General features: G+C 34.0%; 1 protein-coding gene and 1 long non-coding RNA gene across 2 annotated transcripts; one reads left to right on the plus strand and one right to left on the minus strand.

Annotated features, from left to right (window-relative positions):
- The first annotated feature begins 4624 nt into the window (after positions 1-4624).
- LOC123670754 lies at positions 4625-6250 on the plus strand. The gene has a single exon (XM_045604303.1). The coding sequence runs from the start codon at positions 4625-4627 to the stop codon at positions 6248-6250; it is 1626 nt and encodes a 541-aa protein (XP_045460259.1).
- A 10437-nt stretch (positions 6251-16687) lies between these two features.
- On the minus strand, positions 16688-17819 carry LOC123671453. The gene is made up of 2 exons (XR_006746100.1): positions 17176-17819; positions 16688-17065 (listed from the first exon to the last, which is right to left on the minus strand). It is a non-coding gene; the product is annotated as an uncharacterized LOC123671453 (long non-coding RNA).
- Positions 17820-22032: the final 4213 nt, after the last annotated feature.

Below are 22032 nucleotides of genomic sequence, written 5' to 3' on the forward strand. Positions count from 1 at the left end.
GAAACATAGACCTAATTTTGACGTTTCTGATGATATTTACCTGTTTGGGACACCAAGGGGAAAAAATTGCTTGTACGGTTATAAAGTAATGCGTTCTCATGTCAAAAATGCCTTGAATGACCCAGAAAAAGTGAAGCTTCTCACTTCGACCAAATTGAGAAAACATTAAGCGATGATGTCCCAAATTTTCCGAATGGAAAAAAATTACTTGGAACAATTGGCGACATTCATGGGTCATTCCGCGAAAACGCATTCGGACTTTTATATCATAGACTGCCAGATGATATTTATCAGACGGCCTAAGTGAGCAAACTTCTTCTGCTCTCTAAAGGTGGATTTTCCGAAGAATATAAAGGAAAGAAACTGGAGGATATCCATTTGAATTTAAAAGATATAGAGGAAGACAATGAAGAAGTCGATTTAGACTTATCGGATTTGTCAGATGAAGAAGGTAATGGTGTAATAGAGATCACTCGAAGTAATTCGTCAGGGAATAATATTTCATCTAATTATAAAAGGGTTTCTATGAATGAGTAGGGTAGTGAACAAAAGATCTGCATGGTCGCAGTTCCCGGAAGGCTCACCGAAGCAAAACGACCCCAGTTCAAATAATAATAATAATTATAAAAGTAGAAAAGTAGTCTCGAGTCCGAAAAAGATGAAAATAGTCCCTTGGACCACCGAGCAGAAGAAACTGGCCGAAAAATTCTTCGCTAAACATATTAGATCCAAAATTCCCCCTAAAAAGGGGGAGGTGATGAAATTAATCGGAAACAACCCAGGTGTTTTTGACAACGAAACATGGCCAGTCATTAAAGTTTATGTTTGTAATAAATTCAAGACATAAATGTTACCGATTATATTTATCATATCACCAAAAAAATTCACTTACTTATGTGTTTCACAATTAACCAAAGAACTCGTTCTACTTTAGATGTATTATTTTCATTTTTTTAATGTTAAGCATTTTATCTTGTTTTTTGGTGAAGAAATACAATTTCCTCTATATAAATCATTCGTTTTTTTTTTCAAATAATAAATGATGAAACCCATCATAATGAGTTTCTGCCGATAAGTCGAACATTATAAGTGATTTTATTTATGAACACCCGTTATCTTCACCACTGATAGTAATCAGGCAATTATCGCATTACCAGGCAATTTATATCATCCAGAAACCTCTACGTATGGAATTTCACACGAATCCGTCAATTTTGACAAAGTACTCTTAAAAAGGCTTAGCACCATGGGGTGCATTAGTTGAGTAAAATTTTTCTGTCGTTCCCTATTTTATTATTTATCCTTTTGAAGTTCTGCATGAAGATTCACTTCGTCAATGTTCTCAAACTCAATTTCATTTCAATCGAAAGTGTTTTTACGGAAATATTGAAATTTTTTCTATGGTTTGAATAATACAATTCACACTTATTTTTGTGTACTGCTTTGAATCGGTATTGAACATCCAAATACAAAATATCAGCTTGATCGAATTGACACTTATCTGAAAAAAAAAGGCATATTTTATGGAACACCTGTACGATTTTTGCCTTTAGCGAACTTAACCGCGGTATTTGGGAGCCAAACTCTGAAATTTTCAAGTCACTAGGACAAACCTGTCGAAAGTTATCGTGCTTACGGACGGATAAACATCGGCCGGCCCCACGAACAGAATTGAATTTTACCCCGGATTCGTCATCAAGGAGTCGAACCCTATCGTTTGAGACTATTTTTCTCTCGAAATTGGAAAATCACAGACATTCGGGCTGTACGATCTAGCAATCGTTTAAGTAGAAGGAGCTCTCAAAAACGGACGAACAGTTATTGCAAAACAAACCCACCCAAGTAGTATTCTTCATTTTCTTTAGTTGCGCAAACACTCTTCAACACTTCCCTTCAAAATTCAAAGTCATTATTACATAGTTACAAAAAATTCTTGCGATCGCGTAATACCCTTTATAGGCCCTAAATGATTCAATTTATTACGAACACCCAAGTGTTGAGTAACACAGATTGTTATTGTGATAATCTTATAAAGACTTCGACAACACCATCTTGTCTACCTTTAAAAAATTCTCAAATGTATTTCGTGCTATATCAGTTACTGAAAACGGCGTATGTTCGCAAGTTTTTCAAATTATTTGAATTTGGGATGAAATGGGTATGCGCAATGCTTTGATGCTGTTTAATTCTGATGCAAATATTATAGTATTATCTCTCTTTTTTCATACGATATGGATATGATGCAAGTATAAGTAGATTAGTATTTCTGCCAATGACGTATTTAATCTCAACGACAAGTGCCTATTGGCCTATTGTTGATAATCAAGTATACTTCGCAGACCCAAAGAAAGTGAAGATTTTTTAGATTTTTTCTGTTCAGCCTGAAATTGAATTTTACCTCATTTTAAATGCTTAGGTTATCCTCAGTTAACTAAAAAGCACCAAATTTCTTATAGCAATTTGGTCGTATGCATATTACATTTGACTCAACAATTGAGCTCTTACAGTGTGTCTCTGATCCGTAAAATAAATATTCTATTTTTAATGTGTGCTGATTAATTTGGTTTTTCTCTGTCTTAACAACATACAAGAAGCATTAAAACTTTTTCTCGAAGATTTAATATTTTTGAGGTTATATTTTATAGAACACTTTTTATACAGTTATGAAATTGGTTTAGAGAATACCTTAATATCACAAACTCTTCGAGTATTTCTGTAGAGGTTGTCAGTATACGTTTTATATTCTATAATTATATGTATAGAGGACATAAGCAAATCCTAAAATCACTCAACACCATAAGTACGAAGTTGCCAACACTCATATCTGCTGTCATAGTCTCATTTAAGGTTATAAATTATGCTTTTTCAATACTCTGGAGTGTTTACGCACACTCGACGATCCCTTTTCTATAAAAAATTTCGAGAAAAAATAATTATCGCATTTTTTATATGAACTCAAATACTTTAAGTTTGTGGCACTAACATTATAAATAATGTAAAACTGCAATATCAAATCAATAAACCTTTGAGAGATCTGAAATGTTACTTGGGAAATCGCATATCAAAAAGTTGATAAAAGGTAATCTATCAGTGAAAATAATTTCTCGGATGTTGAACTGAGGGCATTCATACATCTAGGTAGTGTGAATAGTCCGGGAGCCAGTAACAGATATACATGACCAAGTTCCTCTCAAACGGTAATTAGTAGAATGCATCAGGTAAAAGTAATAAAAATCCTCGTGAACGTCAGCTGCGACTCTGCTGGGGGGGAGAGCGGCGGCAGCCCCCCAAACACGAAGAAAAAAGAAATAAATTCAGTCATTTCTTCCCAACTGAAAATTTGTCAAATTGTACCTAACCCAATATCTAGACAAAAAAATACAATCAGCTGGCTATAGCATGGTGGATTATACGTCAGCTGGTGCCTCAAACATGAAAAAAAATATATATTTTCAATGACAGCTCTGACAGCGACTCTGATACTGAATCAGAGAGTGGAAGTAACTAAATATTATTGTGCAACATGTGGAGAAAGTCCTTTTCTCGCGAGTGTGGCACTCTCTGATGTTGGAATAAATAAGAATGCAAATATTATATTCTATGGTTGAAATAATTGTGTGAACATATAGGTTGTGAATGACAGTCGATTTTTTAATGTAAAATGGTGACAAAATGAAAGGCTCATGAATTGTGCAATTTTTAATATATCAATACATCGAACAATCATCAACGTTCCAATCAATTAAAATATTAAATATATCGATCCCTGTTGACACAAAAATACAACAGGTTACGGGTCCAGTGGTGTATCACTTGAAAATACAAAAAAAACATACATTTGGTACCGACGCAGCGTTATGGGATCCAAAGAAGAAATAGAATCTATTCCAAAACTGAAAGACGCCATTTCGTTTCCAATGTGGTAATTTGAAATATCAATTTTGTTTGCTGCAAAATCTTTGGGTGATATTGTCGAAGGAAAAACAACATTCGAGTCGGTAAAACAAGAAAAGAAGAAAACAGAATGGCTTAAAAATGATGCTGTGGCTAAACACATTATTCTGAGAACAATTGATGCAAGTACAAAATCACATATACTAACATGCAATACATCCAATGAAATGTACTCTACTCTTCTGAAAATATACAAAAAAGATACTGCTCAAACGAAGAACCAAGTACTGGCTGAATTTTTCAATTTCCGTTATGATAAATCACTAGATGTAATGAACAATATATCCACTCTTCAAACCATGGTTTTCAGAATCAACAGCCTGGGAATGGACATCAAAGATTGTTTAATATAATATTAAGATAGTGCTGAGGCCACTAAACCATAGAGGTTATACCACTATGTGACTTTTGATATGTATTCTCTGTGGTTAGTTAAGTAGCAACTAATAGATGTTAGCGGGAACAACGGTTCCATGATTAAGAAATAAAACTTTAAATTATCAAAGTAATCGGAGTTTTAATTCAACAAGTTGCAAAGTAAAACATGGTGTCAGGTGAAAATCTGTGATTATATCCGCCTAGTAAAGGATTCACACTATTATAAACCATAACCGGCAAGATAAGGTGAGGTTAAGTTACCACGTTCACGTTTCAAGTTTGATAATTCAGGATGGAAAAATATTTCAAACCGCCAGAACCCCTAAATCTAGATGGGAATATAGCGGAAAACTGGCGTAAGTTTCAGCAGAAGTTTGAAAACTTCATGAAAGCATGTAGTCTAAACGAAGAAAGTGAAGAAAGAAAAGTAGCAGTTCTGTTGAATTTTGTTGGCGATGATGCCCTCGATCTTTTCAACACGTTTGAGCCTCTGACGAATCAACAAAGAACACTACAAAATGTGCTTGGACAGTTCAAAAACCACTGTGAACCAAAGAAAAATGAGATCTATGAACGATTTCTCTTCAACAGCATTGTACAAAAGGAAGGACAGACTTTCGATGCATTCCTAACGGAATTAAGAACAGCTGTAAAATCTACTGGATACAGTAAAGGAGAAGAGATGGTCAGAGACAGGTTAGTTTTTGGTGTTCATGACAAAAGCACCCAGGAAAAATTATTAAGAGAGCCAGATTTAACTCTTAACAAGGCAATTGATATATGCAGAGCACGGGAAGGAAGCAAACAACAACTGAAAGTTCTACAAAATGAAAATTCTACAGTCAGTGCTGTGAAAACTACCCTACAAGAATGCGGCTACTGTGGATACAGGCATGAGAAGAATAAGTGTCCAGCGTTTAAAAAAACGTGTGCTAAGTGTAAAGGAAAAAATCATTTCGCGCGAGTTTGCAAAAGTGAAGTGAAAGAAATGCCAAAGAAAAGTAAAAAGAAGGTGCATGAGGTAGTGCAAGAAACCTCTAGTTCAAATGGAAGTGAAGATGAATTCTTTATTAGTTCGGTGAAGAAGAAAGAAGGTTCATCGAGGAAGCTAGGTAAAGAAAGAAGTTGGATGAAGGCAGTAACTATTAATGATAAGATGATAGAATTTAAGTTGGATACAGGTGCCGAAGTATCAATTATACCACATAATATGCTAAAGTTAATTGATGTTGAGAAAATAAGTAAAACTAATATTTCATTAATATCATACGGAAGTTCTAAATTCAAATTAGAGACAATAGGTGAAATTGAACTTACCTGTAAAGTAGGGAATATGAGTAGCAAAGTCATGTTTGTAGTTGTGAATGCGGAAAATCAAGTACCTCTTCTAGGTCTGCAGGATTGTATTAAGTTAAATTTAGTGAAGCGAGTAGATCAAATTAGATGTGATGAATCAATAGAGTACAAACCTATGGAAAGTGTTGATGACATGGTTAAACAATTTCCGAGAGTTTTTGAAGGCCTTGGTAAATTTCCGACCAAACATCACATTTCTCTCAAAGAAAATGCAATACCTAAAATAATACCTATAAGAAGAATTCCTAGAACGTTAAATAATCGCTTAAAAGAAAAACTTGACGAATTAGAGATAAAAGGTATAGTAAAGAAGGTAGATAAACCTACTGATTGGTTGAATGCTCTAGTCACAGTAGAAAAAGTTAACGGAGACATGCGGTTGTGTTTAGATCCGAAATATTTGAATGAAGCGATAAGAAAAGAACATTTTTTGATACCATCAGTAGATGAAATAAGTTCAAAATTATCAAGGAAAAAATTCTTTAGGCCGGCCATCCACGTACAGTTGAAACTGTCAGTTTCGACTGAACAGTTAAAACTGTCAGTTTCAACTGTGAACTGAGATGTGCACACATGTGCAGTTCAAAGCTTCAGTTTGTTCCATGATGGATTCGAGAAGGTTCGACGATCTGGCGGTCCTCGGTTTAATTTTTGCAATTGTACCAAGAATAAAGAAGAGAAAGCATAAACAGTGGTACAAGCAGTGGCTACAAAAAAGAAATTTATCTTCACACATAAATTTATTGAGAGAATTAGGAGAAGAACCATTAGATTTTCTCAATTATTTGCGCATGACTGAAACAGTGTACCAAAAATTACTATTGTTGGTTTCTCCTTTAATTGTGAAAAAAGATACAGTCATGAGAACTGCAATATCTCCACATGAAAGATTAGCTGCTACTCTGAGATTTTTAGCCACAGGACGCTCGTATGAGTGCCTGAAATTTTCTACTTTTTCATTTTCTGTACTCTCTAAATTAGAATATGATACTCTCGGGGTGTCTTGGTCATTCAAAAAATCAAACAGGTCATAGTACCAAAGTACCGGCTTGTAAATGCTGTCCACAGATGCTCCAGATTTTTTCGAAGCCTCAACTTTTTTTTTTTCTTTGCGGTAAGCAGATCTCAAGCTGTTTATTTTTGACAGCACCGATTTCTTGGTCGTACCAGGTTCCATTGCTTCCAACTTTTTCGCCAGTCTGCTGTATGCCGCATCTTTTTTGGCGCGATCGTGATAATCAGCCGATGTCACTTGCCATAAACAAGGTTCCGACCTATATAGTTCGATAAAATCGACTATAACCTGGTTATGTTTACGCGACATTGTGATGCGCACCCTTGCTCGACACGAAATCAACTGAGAACTCCACAGTTGAACCCCCACACACTGTCAGTTCAGTTAAACCTTTCAGTTACAAATATGAACAATTTCATTTCTCTCAGTTGAACTGTTCAGTTGAAAAATTCGAGTTGAACTGAAACTGAAATACCCACTCACGTAGAGTTTCGACTGACAGTTTTAACTGTTCAGTCGAAACTGACAGTTTCAACTGTACGTGGATGGCCGGCCTTACAGTTTTAGATATGCGTGATGGGTATTGGCAGATAGAATTAGATACACCCAGTTCTGAATTGTGTAGTTTTGGTACACCGTTTGGTACTTATCAATTTCTGAGAATGCCTTTTGGTATTTCCTCAGCTCCTGAAGTTTTCCAAAAGAAAAATTACGAGTTGTTTGGTGACATAAGCGGTGTAGGACTATATTTTGATGATTTAATTGTCACGGGAGAAACCGAAGAGGAACACGACAGAAATTTACGATTAGTTTTGAATAGAGCCATTAAATATAATGTGAAATTTAATCAATCCAAAATTCAGTATAAACAGAAATCAGTCGAATTTTTAGGCCAAATATTCTCAGAAAAAGGAATCAGTCTAAATGAGAAATATGTTAAAGCAATAATGAACATGAAAAATCCTGTTGATAAAAAGGAGTTGTTGAGATTCTTGGGAATGGTAAAATTTGTAGGAAAATTTATTCCAAATTTGTCATTGATCACTGCGCCTTTAAGAGATTTAACAAGAGATGATGTGAAATGGCATTGGAATAGTAGTCATGATGTTTCAATGAAACATTTGAAATTTTTATTGACTAATGCTCCTGTACTTAAATTTTTTGATACTGAGAAAAGAATTTCTTTAGAAGTCGATGCTTCAAAAGACGGGTTAGGTGCTTGCTTATTGCAAGAAGGGCATCCGGTAGCATTTGCTTCCAGGAGTTTAACGAAAACGGAGTAAAAATATGCCCAAATTGAAAAAGAAATGTTGGCAATATTGTTTGGAGTGAAAAAGTTCCATCTGTTTATTTATGGGTTAGATGTCCAAGTTTTCAGTGACCATAAGCCATTGGAAAGGATTTTTCTTAAGGAACTTCAAGCACTGTCGCCAAGGATTCAAAGAATGCGGTTAAAGCTCTTGAATTATAAATTAAATGTAGAATATAAACCCGGAAAGGAAATGTACATTTCGGATACTCTATCAAGAGCCTATATTGACACTAATATTCTGGTGGCGGGACAGAACACTGAAAGCTTGAAGGAAAGGTGTAGTTCATTATATAGTTGTGTAGAGAATTGGTTTTCAAAAAATGGTCTGGTTATAAACACAAGTAAAACTAATGTCATTGTATTCAGAGCGAGCAATTCAAAAGAAAAACCTGCAGAAGTAAGTCTTAACAACCAAATCAATAATACTGTTGAAAATACTAAATTCTTAGGAATAATAATTCACGAATTTCTGAAGTGGAATACGCATATTAATGATCTGTTAAGAAAATTGAATAGGATGATCTTTGCCTTCAGAGTGGTACACAAATATATAAATGAAAATGTAAAAAAAATTTTATATTATCATATGCTAACTATGAATCTTTATTAAGATATGGTATAATATTTTGGGGTGTGAGTACATCTGTACAATCAGTATTCATAAGTCAGAAAAGAATACTTAGAATATTTTTGAATATGGGGTACCGGGATTCCTGCAGGGGCAAGTTCAGGTCATTGGGGTTACTAACAGTTTATGGTCTATATCTGCATGAGTGCCTTCTCTACCTACACAAAAACAAAGTAGAATTTCTTAGAAATAACACTAATTTCACATACAATACGAGAACGGCCAATAATAAATCTTGAACCGTATAATTTAGGGGATTATTTCATGTAGTTGTGAATTACTTAAGGACACTGTTTCATTTCATGTTTTTCCTAGTGTAAAATTTAATTTGAAATAAAGAATATATCTATCTATCTATCTATATTGAAGGAAAAAGTGAAAATACCGACTGTGAAATTGATTATGTAGTTCATTCTATTGGGAAGTGTTTACCTATGTCAGAAGAAAGAAAATCAGAGTTTAAAACTGAAACACTTAGAGACCCACAACTAAGCCTAGTAGGTAAATTTTCTAATGAAGGGTGGCCACGAAAAAAACACAAAATCCCTGATTGTGTTTATAACTATTATAAGCTTAGAGAAAAAATAGTATTTGTTGATGGATTATTGTTTTTAGAAAATAAACTTATTGTGCCTTTAGTTTTAAGATCTGAAATGTTAAAATTACTCCATCAGGGTCACCTAGGAATAGAAAAAACCAAAGCTAGAGCTAGATTGATATTTTACTGGCCAGGACAAGCATCTGATATAGAATCATATGTAAAATGTTGCAAAATTTGTGAGAAGTATTCGAGAAAACAATGCAAAGAACCACTAAAGCAATTTCCTTTAGTCAAACGGCCATGGGAAATGATAGGAATAGACATTTTTTCATAAGGTGGTAAATCGTTCTTAACAATGTATGATGCTTATTCCAACTGACTGGAATTACTTAAGTTAAGAGATAAAAGTGCGGAATCTGTCATATGTAGGATTAAGGATGTGTTTGCACGATTTGGTACCCCTGATTTGTTGATTGCAGACAATGTACCTTTCAATAGTGCACAATTTAGAGATTTTGCTAAAGAATGGGATTTCAGTCTTACTTTCAGAAGCCCTAATTATCCAAGATCCAATGGATTGGCCGAAAAAGCCGTGGGAATTGCAAAGTCAATGTTAAAAAAGTCCTTAGAAGAAGGATCAGATGTTCATACAGCTCTGTTAAATTATAGAAATTCTCCTTTGAAACACATGGGTTACTCCCCATCACAATTGTTAAATTCAAGGATATGTAAGACTAAGGTCCCTATAGTGACAGATTTGTTGCAACCCCAAATTTGTAAAAATAGGTCGAGTTATTGCAAAATGAAATTCCTAATAGTGAGGGCACTGTGCTTTTTCTGAATATAATGAAAAATGTACTAGACGCTTATTTACAAAAAGATTTATCAGTTCGAGATAGGGTGTATAAAATGTGGAATTCATTATTTCTTCTCAGAATTTGGCGACAGTGGATCAAGGAATCCAATGAATATACCTTGAAAGACAATTTCATTACTTTAAATGCATACACGTGCATCGAACTCAATGCTCATGCTCTTGTAGTTCTGATAAGAAAATTTTCTTCTGAGGATAATTTGACAGAAGAAATGTTTTTGCCTTGGCTGATGAGTAGCCAACCCTGTGAACAATTGTTCAGAGCCACCAGATCTATGACGACCACTTTCTCAAACATTGTGAACTACAGCATGCTCGAAATTCTTCACAGATTTAATAGAATTCAATTTCTGGAAGATGTAAAAACCGATCTTCAGGGTAGCTACACATTTCCGAGAAGTAGCACATGTGATACAGTTGATTCAACAGAGTTTGAAAGAATGACCGATGAAGACTTGGAAGCCATAGTTCTAGAGGCCCAGCAAAAAGCAATAGAGAAGGCTCAAAATGCGGGTATTGGCAATTGTTATGAAAAAACATTCATTATGGACATAATAGAAGATTTTTTTTCCATTTTTTTATCATCTATATAGAAAATATTTCTCAAAAATTAATGTCATTATGAATATTATTCTTTCTACTCATTATTTCGAGATTATTATTATTAAAAACTCTTCTGGGTGTTCAAAATGAGACAATTCAATGATGACTTCTTCAAACGTTAATATCGGGCTTATTCCAAATGTCATACCCTATATTTTATCTTCAATAAAAGATCCAATTGTGTTAACTGGTTAAATAAGACTTAAGAAAAAAGAAAAACAAAAAAAAATATATATGTGTAAATTTATGAAAGATGGGGATACATTGAATATACTATATTTAAATATAAGAAGTCTCAGAAATAAAATGGAAGAACTACAAGACTTGATCGATACTTATGATAGTAAAATACATCTGATAGTTCTCACAGAAACATGGCTTTATCCAAATGAAAAAAAATTCTACAATATAAAAACATTTAATGCTGTTCATGACTGTAGGGACACTAGAGGAGGAGGGACAAGTATATTTATCAAGCAGGGTATAGACTACATCGATGTGGATACAACAAATGTTAGCCTGGATGATTGCAATATTCTGTCAATATACCTCCAAAAACAAAAGCTCACACTGTGGAGTGTTTACAGGCCACCAAAAAGTAGTACAAATAACTTCCTTGAACAAATAGATTTAATAATGGAGAGACATAAAAATAAGTGCATTATATTGGGTGACATGAATATAGATCTATTAGGTGAGACAAAAGCAGTCACAGAATATAAGAATATCATTGGCATGAATGCATATCAAATACAGAATACCTTAACAAGAAATCAAGCCACACGAGAAACAGAGCTAACTGCCACAATACTAGATCATGTGATAACCAAAAAAACTTAAAAAAAGAGATAAAATGTATGAAAGATGGAAAAAAGTACAAAACGAATACACTAAGGACGAGTTTGAAAAGCTGAAAAAGGAAGCTGAAAAACTAAAGAGGAACCTGAAAAAAAATTATGTCAATAAAAAACTTGAGGAAGCTAAGGGAAATTCAAAGAAAACATGGAAAATCCTAAATGAACTTTGCGGAAGGGAAAACAAAAGGGTTAAAACTGTAAATAAAATAGTAGACATTGACGGCAACGTGGTTGAGGATAAATACAAAATTGCCCAAGAATTTAACATACATTTTGGGAGTGTGGGAGTGAATTTGGCTGAAAAAATAAAGAAAAATAAAAAGAAATTCAAGGAGGAAGAAACAGAGAAAACCATATACCTAATGCCAACCGATCTAAAGGAAGTTCGAGAAGCTGTTAACTCCTTAAATAATAACAGTGCACCAGGTGAAGATAACCTTTGTAAACAAGATATTATCACGTTGTTTGAGTGCATAGGAGAGAAAATAGTCCAATTTATAAACTATATATTGACGAGTGGAATATTTCCAGAAGAACTCAAAACAGCAAAAATAACCCCATCCATAAGAAAGGACAAAGTGATGATGTCAATAATTACAGGCCTATATCAATGCTCAATCATTTTTCTAAAATAGTCGAAAAAATAATAAAAACTAGACTAGTAAACTTCATAAAAAAACACTATGGGTTTTGACTCACAACAATATGGATTTCAAGAACACAGTAATACATTGGGAGCTACAGTAGATCTATTGGACTATATAACAAGTGAACTAGACAAAAATAACTATGTTGTCGTGGTTTATATCGATCTGAAAAAAGCCTTCGATAGGGTTGATATTGAAATACTGCTGGACAAGATTTGGAAGATGGGATTCAGAGGGGTATGCTACAGACTACTGAAAACATATTCTAAAGGACGAAAACACTTTACCAGGATTAGCAATACTGTGAGTGAAACGCAAAAAATGAAGGTTGGAATAGCACAGGGATCAGTACTGGGACCCTTGGAATATTTAATATATGTCCATAATCTGAAGTATGTACCAATAAAATCAAAGTATTTCATGTATGCGGACGATACCGTACTAGTCATGTCAGGCAGTGATGTTGAAGAGTTGGAAACTATAATAAACTGTGATCTAGATTTATATTTTGAATGGCTATGTAATAATAAATTAAGTGTGAATGTAGAAAAAACTGTTTATATGATCATAAAACAGAAGAACAAAAAAAAGATAGATTTAGAGATATATTTAAATAACAAAAAATTGAAAGAAGTTAGTGAATACAATTACCTGGGAATGTCACAGTTTTCAGATAAGAAAGCAAGAGGCCCTGAGAAATAGATTTGCCAGAACAACCAAGGCACAAGATTCGCCAGTATATAGGAGTACTGCAGCATATAATAGAATACCAGGGAATATAGTGGAAAATAATGACTATTACAAATTGGTTAAAAACCTTAAAATGTATGTAAAAAATAACTAGGATCTCATAAAAAATTATGTGTTATATATATTAGAATTTAAAGTTTATTTTTGTAACAATTTACAAAGGCTCTGACACCAACATTTATTGATTAAGAGTCAGGAATAAAGATTATTATTATTATTATTACTTTAATTTGCAAATGATATGTTTCATTTGAATGATCACCGATAGATAAATATTTAAAGTAAATCTTCCTTCCCTCCACTGAGGTTATCTAAATGTATAAATAATTAATTACTACCTACGTATAAAATGAGTATCGTAATCTGTTATATTCATACTGCACTTCTTCCCCAATTCCCTGTAAAAATGTAATTGAAAAACGGAGTAACGACGTAGACAACAGTTGGTAGAAACAACCAACACCGAGATACGGAGATACCGTCCCGGCAGATATCGATTATATTAGTTCAACAGCGGCAAATTTTTCTCTTGAAAGAGACACTGCTCCTACAAAGGTACCTTAAATTCAAGCATTATTTGGATTACTCTATATGTATGGAGTTCTCAAATCAAATCGGTTGCATGTAAGAGAGTTATTTAGTACTCAGGGAGCTGGTGTAGAAATATTCCGTTTGGTAATGTCCATAAACCGATTTCAGTTTCTGCTAAGTCATCTGTGGTTTGATGATACTGTAAACCGAGAGGACAGAAGAAAACTGGACAAATTGGCCCCCATTAGAGAAGTGTTTAATGCTTTTGTCAAAAACTGCAAAGATGCGTACACTCCTTTCCATTATGTTACCATTGATGAAAAGCTGGAAGCCTTAGAAGGATGCTGTGCGTTCAGACAATACATTCCTAACAAAGCTAACAAATATGGGATAGAGATCTATGAGTTAGTAGATTCAAAGTGTTATTTCATGAGTAATATGGAAGTTTATGTCGAAAAGCAACCTGAAGGTCCTTATGCTGTGAGTAATGCCCCAAGTGCTCTAGTTGAAAGACTCTGTGAATTTATAAAAGGTTCGGTAGAAATGTCACCACCGATAACTGGTTTACCAGTATACCGTTATCAGAGTCACTTTTTTCTAATAAATTAACATTACTGGGGACAATCCGTAAAAATAAAAAGGAGTTACCATTAGAATTAACTTGTCCAGAGAAGTCACGACCAGTTCAATATAGTATGATGTTTGCCTTTCGGGAACATGTAACTCTTGTCTCGTATAAACCCAAACCAAAAAGAATGTATTATTGGTATCAAGTCTACATCACGATGACAATATCGATCCGATAACAACAAAACAACAAAAAATAGATATTATACTCGATTATAACAATACCAAAGGTGGTGTCGATACAGATGAAAAGCTTTGTGCTGCATATGATTGTGCAAGGAACACCCGAAGATGACCAATAGTAATATTCCCTTCTTTGTTAAATGTTGGCGGTATTGATGGTGATTTGCTAAATCTTGGCGGTATTAACTCAATGGTGATATAAAAATAGTCCTAACAACACCAGAAAAAGAGAATTTCTGCGGAATTTGTCGTTTCAACTAGTCAACATCAGAGAATCACTTGGTTATGAAGAAACACAACAAGGTGCCGTAGCTGCAGCTAGAAACAGTGTTAAAAAACGAGGTCGTTGTAGTTACTGTGACCAAAAAAAAATCGTCCAACGAAATATTCTTGCATCGAATGCGGAAAATCCTACATGTGTTTAGAACATTGTACATTTATATGCTCAGAATGTATTCATAGTAATGTTAATTGAATAAAATAATTCCAAAATGAATGTTTTTAATTATTGATCTTAACCCATACACTGAAAGGTAACAAATGGGATACAGATATATAATTATTGATCTCGATATAGACATTCAAGGTTTTACTTTGGATTAATTAATTAATTTTTGAATGGATGTCTGATTTTAATATAAGTGTATTAGGGGAACGCTCCCGAAATCGAAAATAGGGAATACTACTGACGATTTTAAATAATTTTTTCTTATCGCATTTTTTTTTGTACCATGATTTTTAAAACCTTTTATTAGCATTATTGCGTGAATTATGCTAATGATAGGCTTTAAAAATCATGGTACTTTTCCAAAAAAAAAATGGTATAAAAAAAAATTTGTCCAATCATATTAAACTCGTTTTCATATTCGGGAGAATGAATGTAAACGTTCTGCTGTTTTTTACTTGACTTTGATATTAAACAATCGAATATTTTAAATATATCCAGTCATTCACTTTAGGTCAAACAAATCTCTTCCCCCAATCGGAATCTACATAGCCCATTGAAAGTTCCCATCCGGTTAAAGCAACTATTATATAACAATGGTGCAAGTGAATATGTACAAGGTGTACATATTTATTTGCACTCATTTCAAGAATATGAAAAAGTTATCTGCCTTTGATTGAAACTCAATACTCAATAAAAAAATACAAATCAAGTCTTGTTTTTGTAGCTAAAACAGGACACATTAAACTGCCAATCATTCGAAGGCCTAATTTGTGTAATTTCAAATTAACCTATACTGTTTCAAATATTCAAACATCAACATTAGGATCCAATGGTGTACTCATATTTTTACAATCATTCTTCTGAAACCTTTCAAATACCCTTTAAAATATTATTCCCGACTCAATTCCTTGAATCCGTGATTCAAGTTCCGCCTGATGTGAATGTATAAATAATATGCTATAATTCTAAGACCTTTCATATTCAAGTTAAAGTTCAATAATTGCTTCAAATTGTCAACTTCTGATTCTTTAGTACCTACTATTAACACATCATCTACATAGCTCACCTAGCTTAATGTTAAGCTAGTAGTTTCAACGAGATAATTGATTTATTTATGTACAATCGGATTACTCGATACTTTTAGGCAAATTTGTTACCCTATTGCGAAATTTTTTATTTTTCTTTTCAAGATTTCATGGGTTCTACTAGATTTGCCCTAAACTGGCAGTTCCAATAGGAAAACGGTTATATGAAAAATCTGACTACCATAATTTTTAGCTCATTTAAGACTCGCATTTTAACCAACTGCCTTTTTCTTTTAATTCAAAATTCTGTGTTTTGCTAGCTTTACTGTTGAGCTAGCAGAACCTGGTCATAAAAAAACTCCTCCGAACCCATTCACAATTGAAGAGCAAAGAATTTTTCATTAGGGTAATAAATTAGCCTAAAAAAAATGACAAAAAAATTTAAACTACGAAAGTATTCCTGCTAGAATTACTGGGGTTAAATTGACTTATTTGGTTCACATACATAATCAAAATTGTTTTTATTTGTACCTGTAAGGGACATGTAGACTTATCCTTCTAAGCCAACCTGTAAGGGACATGTAGACTTATCCTTCTAAGCCAACGTATAGGATGCACCTGTTATGTCCATCTAAGGTAAAAGATTCTTCAACACATTTGCAATTGATTAACATGCAGGAAGTTGTAAATTTTTCCTCTGGTGCATAGAAATACTATAGCTCCTGACCATCACACTCTTATTGAAATTGCGACCAGTCTGCTCTTCTGTTTTGTTGTTTCTTTTCAAACCCACTTGCTTTGAATCACTTTTTAGTTGACAGTCCAGGGTACCATATCCCATGTATCATTTTCACCAATTACTTCCAACTCCTGTTTCACTGCCTCCTACCACTTTACCGATTCATTTTTGGAAAGTGCTTCTTTGTAGGTGATAGTTCTTCGATTTCTGTATAGAAGATCACTCATCCATTTTGGTGGTTTCTCTATTCTACTTATTACATCTTGTGCATCTGCACTTCTCTCTTGTATACCCTTGTCAATCTCTAAAGTTATATTATCTTGATAATTCCCTTCTTGACCTCTTGTATAATATTCTTTTTACAGGTATCTTCCCATAGCATATTACCGTTGTTGATACCATTTTCTTGGTCATTTATCCTTATTGCCAATATGATATGTTTATTTGTTGCTTCAACTATTTTATTCATTATTATTTTTAGGGAAGTAAATGCAATAACCATTCACTGTATCACTATACACGACTAAGATTCAAAAGTTATATTCTCCATATATCTCTTTTGTTTGGAGATGTTCTCTGCACACTTCAAACCAAATTCTGTAACAAAAAATTGGGAATAATTTCTAATAATGATGTTCTTTGATTTATTCTTCAAGTAAAAAATTAATATAGTTTGAGAAAAATCTTTTTTAATCACAAATAAATACCTGGATTTTCCTATTGATTGAAGGTTTGTATATTACTTTTCGCATTATTCAATTTTCATACCGATTTTATGCTGATTGAGACAGATTTACTTTTTTATTTACGGAGGGAAAACACATCGTGAAAAGTATATATGGGTTATCGGCGGTAACGCCGGTATCGTATCGAATTAGGGATGTGTCGTTCACGAACGAACGAATCAAAAGACCCGGGTCTTCAGAACGAATGGTTCGATCGGGTCGTCTCTCTGAAAATGATTCGTTCATTCGAACCGATCCGAATGAGCCAAACTTTCACATTCAGTTCATTCAATCTGAGGATCTTTTAGGACCTAAAGATCCATAGAATGGTTCGTTATCCGAGCCTAGGAAGATGGGTTTCGGTTTGGACTGACCTTAAAGGAACATAATTATGGTAGTAATAAAATACATACATTTCGCAAATGAATCATCGGCTCGGCACTTGGCACCCGTTTTTGAAGAAAGATGATAGATAATAAAAGAAACTGGGCTCTGTAATTGCACTCTCTTAGATGCACCAATTATTATTTCTTGAAAATGTTATGGTTTTAAATCTTGTTCATTATTTTTTGGGAATTTTTTCAACTATATATTCAAACCTAACTTTGTAAAGTTGATCAAAATGAATATTTTTCGGGAACAAAATATATTAATTAGGGTTAATATCAGTTTGAGGGATTTCAGATCTTCTGTATTTATTTGATTGGATTAGATACAGGTAATGATCATTAGGTAGTTTTCGTTAAAATTAATAATTCAAGACGTCGTGAATTTAGTGTTCTGTACAAAGTACATTCGTGATTTACTTCTACTTCTTCATTAGTCATTTAAATATTCCAAAATCATCAATTTGAACGAGGAATATACATATATCAGATTTTGAAATTTTTTCGAAAGGTCCATAATCATCTCATGAACCAGATATCAATTTAATATATTCTGCCATCTCAGTAACTTATAACTTTATGATAATGGATAATCTCCTTTATGTTTATGATTATGTCTCAAAAAAATCATTAGGGGTTGTCCATTAATCACGTGAGGCTTGAAAGGGGGGGAGGGGTTTGATAAAAATCACGAAAATATCACAAGGGGGAGGGGGGGTGTAGTAAGATATCACGTGTATTTATTTTTTCGTCAAACGCGCGATTTTCAAACAAATATTAAGCGGCACGGCGCGGCGTGTAGTGACCTTGACTACATTAAATATATTCATGTACTAGTACAATACATGTTTTTCCTATGATTACACTTTTCGTTTATTATTATTGTTATGGCAATCAAAAAAAACTTGCAAACTGGTGTAGACATTTTTATTATGGTCCTGAATTTCAGAAGAAAGATTATAGTTTATACCTGTATTTAAATTGAGTTAATATTCAGAAAATTTTAAGATTCGTTGTAGGTACTAAAAATACACGTGATGTTGAGAAGGGGGAGGGGGGGTGGTCTTAAACCTCACTACGTATCACCAATGGGGGAGGGGGGTTTAAAAAAATCACGTGATTAATGGACAACCCCTTATCACAAATTCACGATCCGATTAAAAACATACCGACTAACAAATACAAAGCTGATATTAACTTAACATTCTTTACCAAGAAAAAAAAAACAAAGAACGAAAGAACCAGATCTACGGATCTTTGAATCATGCGCAAATCGTACATGATTCGATCTGAGCTAGTGAGCTGAAAAGAACCATTGGGTCAATTGAACGTGTCTTTTGAACCGGGTCGTCTCAGCCATAGATCTGGTTCGACCCGGTTCGTCGAAATTGAATGAACCACACATCCCTATATCGAATAACCCACAGATTACGGATATCCGTTATCCGTAATCTGTGGAATAACCTGTTGAATTTTGGGTTTTACCCGGGTCCACAGATGACTTCGAATTAGGGATGTGTCGTTCACGAACGAACGAATCAAAAGACTCGGGTCTTCAGAACGAATGGTTCGATTTGGTCGTCTCTCTGAAAATGATTCGTTCGTTCGAACCGATACGAATATAATAATAATAATAACGTTTATTCATTTGTAAAGAGAAAAAAATACATTTTTGTACCATCATTGATTGAATAAACTCAAGCTATCGAAAAGTGTTGAACACTTGTTTCGAGATAAGTAAAATAAGACAAAAAAAAAAGAAATACACAAATAAAAGGTAGGCAACATTAAGTAATTGTATATACATCCAAAATCAACAACAATGGAAAAGTCCACGCACACAATGCAAAACTATGACACACAATGCATAAAAGATCTAAAAATCGCACACAAACAACATCAACTCCGCAGTTCAACCAGATCGGCAAACACTCCCCGACGCTGGGTCATGATGAATTCCCTCAACCTGCTTCTGAATCTCGATAATCCAGTGATGTGCTGAATCTCTTGAGGTATAAAATTGTATAACCTTGGTGCAGTATAAGAAAACGCCAAACTTTCACATTCAGTGCATTCAATCTGAGGTAGGGATGTGTCGTTCACGAACGAACGAATCAAAAGACCCGGGTCTTCAGAACGAATGGTTCGATCGGGTCGTCTCTCGGAAAATGATTCGTTCGTTCGAACCGATGCGAATGAGCCAAACTTTCACATTCAGTTCATTCATTTTAGGACCCAAAGATCCATAAAATGGGTCGTTATCCAAGCCTAGGTAGATGGGTTTCGGTTTGGACTGACCTTAAAGGAACATAATTATGGTAGTAATAAAAAACATCCAATTCGCAAATGAATCATCGGCTCGGCACTTGGCACCCGGTTTTGAAGAAAGATGTTACTGTTACAGAACCCACGAGAATAACGCAATATACAGCTACCTGCCTCGATAATATAATTACTAACATCGATGGAATAACTACTATTATTGAAGAACACCTATCAGATCACTCTGGACAGAAATTCATATTTGAGACTTCACCTTCACCCAAAAGACAAACTAAAAAAAAGATAAGAGTTTATAACCAAGAAAATCATACCAAATTTGAACAACTGTTAGAGGATACTGACTGGACAGTATTACGTGAATATCGTGAACATGAAATAAATGAAATGTGGAACTCTTTTACCAATCATTTTCATGACAAATTTGAGATGGCCTTTCCACTAAGAACTGTTAGAACTGTCAGAACTAGAAGAATAAATGATTCAGAAGAGATCAGATCAATTAGGAAAGAGTTGGACATTTTGTTCTTGTTGTCTAGGCACAGATCAGAATATAAAAGTCGTTATAAAGCAATGAAAAAACAATATGATAAGGCCTTAACATCTCAGAAACGTATCTATCATGAATCAGCGATAACAACGGCTCAGAATAAGTCTAAGGCAGTCTGGAATGTGATAAAAGGCATAACAAAGCATAAAACAATACCTAAAGCGAAACTCCCCCTAAATATATGAAACTAAGGAATGATGATAAAATACAGAAACTAGCTGATGACTTCAATTATTTTTTTATTGATGTTACTTCAAACTTAAGTTCTGGGAGAAGTATAAATAATACGATATCTAAGAAAAGACGTAACTCGAAATCATTCTACTTATTTGAGGTAACAGAAGATGAGATACTAACCACGGTGAAGAAGATGAAGAATAAGACCTCTTGTGGTTATGATGACATCCCTTTGAAGTTAATCAAAAGGAATGTTACAAGACTGTTGAAACCCATTCATTTCATTATTAATAGAATCTTTAAAAGTGCCATATTTCCGGATGCTCTTAAGTTCACTCTTGTTAAGCCATGTCATAAAAAAGGTGATCTGGATGAATTTACAAACTACCGACCAATCAGCCTCATAACATCGTTTGCTAAAATAGTAGAGAAAATTCTAGCAAATCGACTTCTGGACTTCTTTCGGAAATTCAAGGTACTGAGTAACAGACAACACGGATTCACAAGAGGTAAAAATACTGAGACAGCTATGTTTGAGTTTTTGCAAATGATAGTTTCGGCACTCGACAATGATGAGATACCAGCAGGTCTCTTTGTTGATTTCTCAAAGGCCTTTGATACTGTGAACCACAATATACTCATAAAAAAGCTGGAATTAAATGGAATTAGAGGATTACCGCTTAAACTACTTGAAAGTTACTTGAAGAATCGTAGACAAGTTGTCAATTTATATGAAAATGGCGAAAGAATTTTATCTTCTGAAAAAGAAATTATTAGGGGAGTCCCACAGGGTACTATTCTGGGTCCTATTCTTTTTATTGTGTACATAGATGACCTACCGGATGATATCCAGAATGAAATACCAACCATGATAAAGAAATCTGAAGTTGGTATTAACACCTACTTGTATATGATACCAATATCCTCATAACTTCCAAAAATGTTGATTTAGTTACCTATAATCTGAAAGAAACAATGTCAAAAGTTGCAGTCTGGTGTGATATGAGCGATCTCAAATTGAATACGAAAAAAACCAACGTTATGTATTTCTGCAGCACAAGATCGAACACAACTTTTCCAAGGAATATCAACATCAGTGACACGGAAGTTGAAATAAGCTCAAATGTAAAGTTCTTAGGAATCACAATTGATAGGAATCTCAACTGGAGATCTCATTGTGGACAACTAATTTCTAGATTGAACTCTGTATGTTATACATTGAGGGCTGTAAGGAACCAAGTCAGCAATAATATTATCAAGACCATTTATTACGCCAACTTCCAGTCATTACTTACATATGGGATAATTTTTTGGGGCTCCAGTTCACAAGCTGAACAAGTTTTTATAACACAGAAGCTAGCAATCAGGACCATGTTCAATATGAAATTTCGAAAATCTTGCAGAGGAACTTTTACAAGAAACAATATTCTCACTGTACCAGGACTA

This window comes from Harmonia axyridis, chromosome 1, assembly GCF_914767665.1.
Source record: "Harmonia axyridis chromosome 1, icHarAxyr1.1, whole genome shotgun sequence".
NCBI classification, from domain to species: domain Eukaryota; kingdom Metazoa; phylum Arthropoda; class Insecta; order Coleoptera; family Coccinellidae; genus Harmonia; species Harmonia axyridis.

Bases quoted from the DNA above. Each gene is read 5' to 3' on its own strand.
- LOC123670754 (XM_045604303.1), top strand. From the start codon at position 4,625: ATGGAAAAATATTTCAAACCGCCAGAACCCCTAAATCTAGATGGGAAT.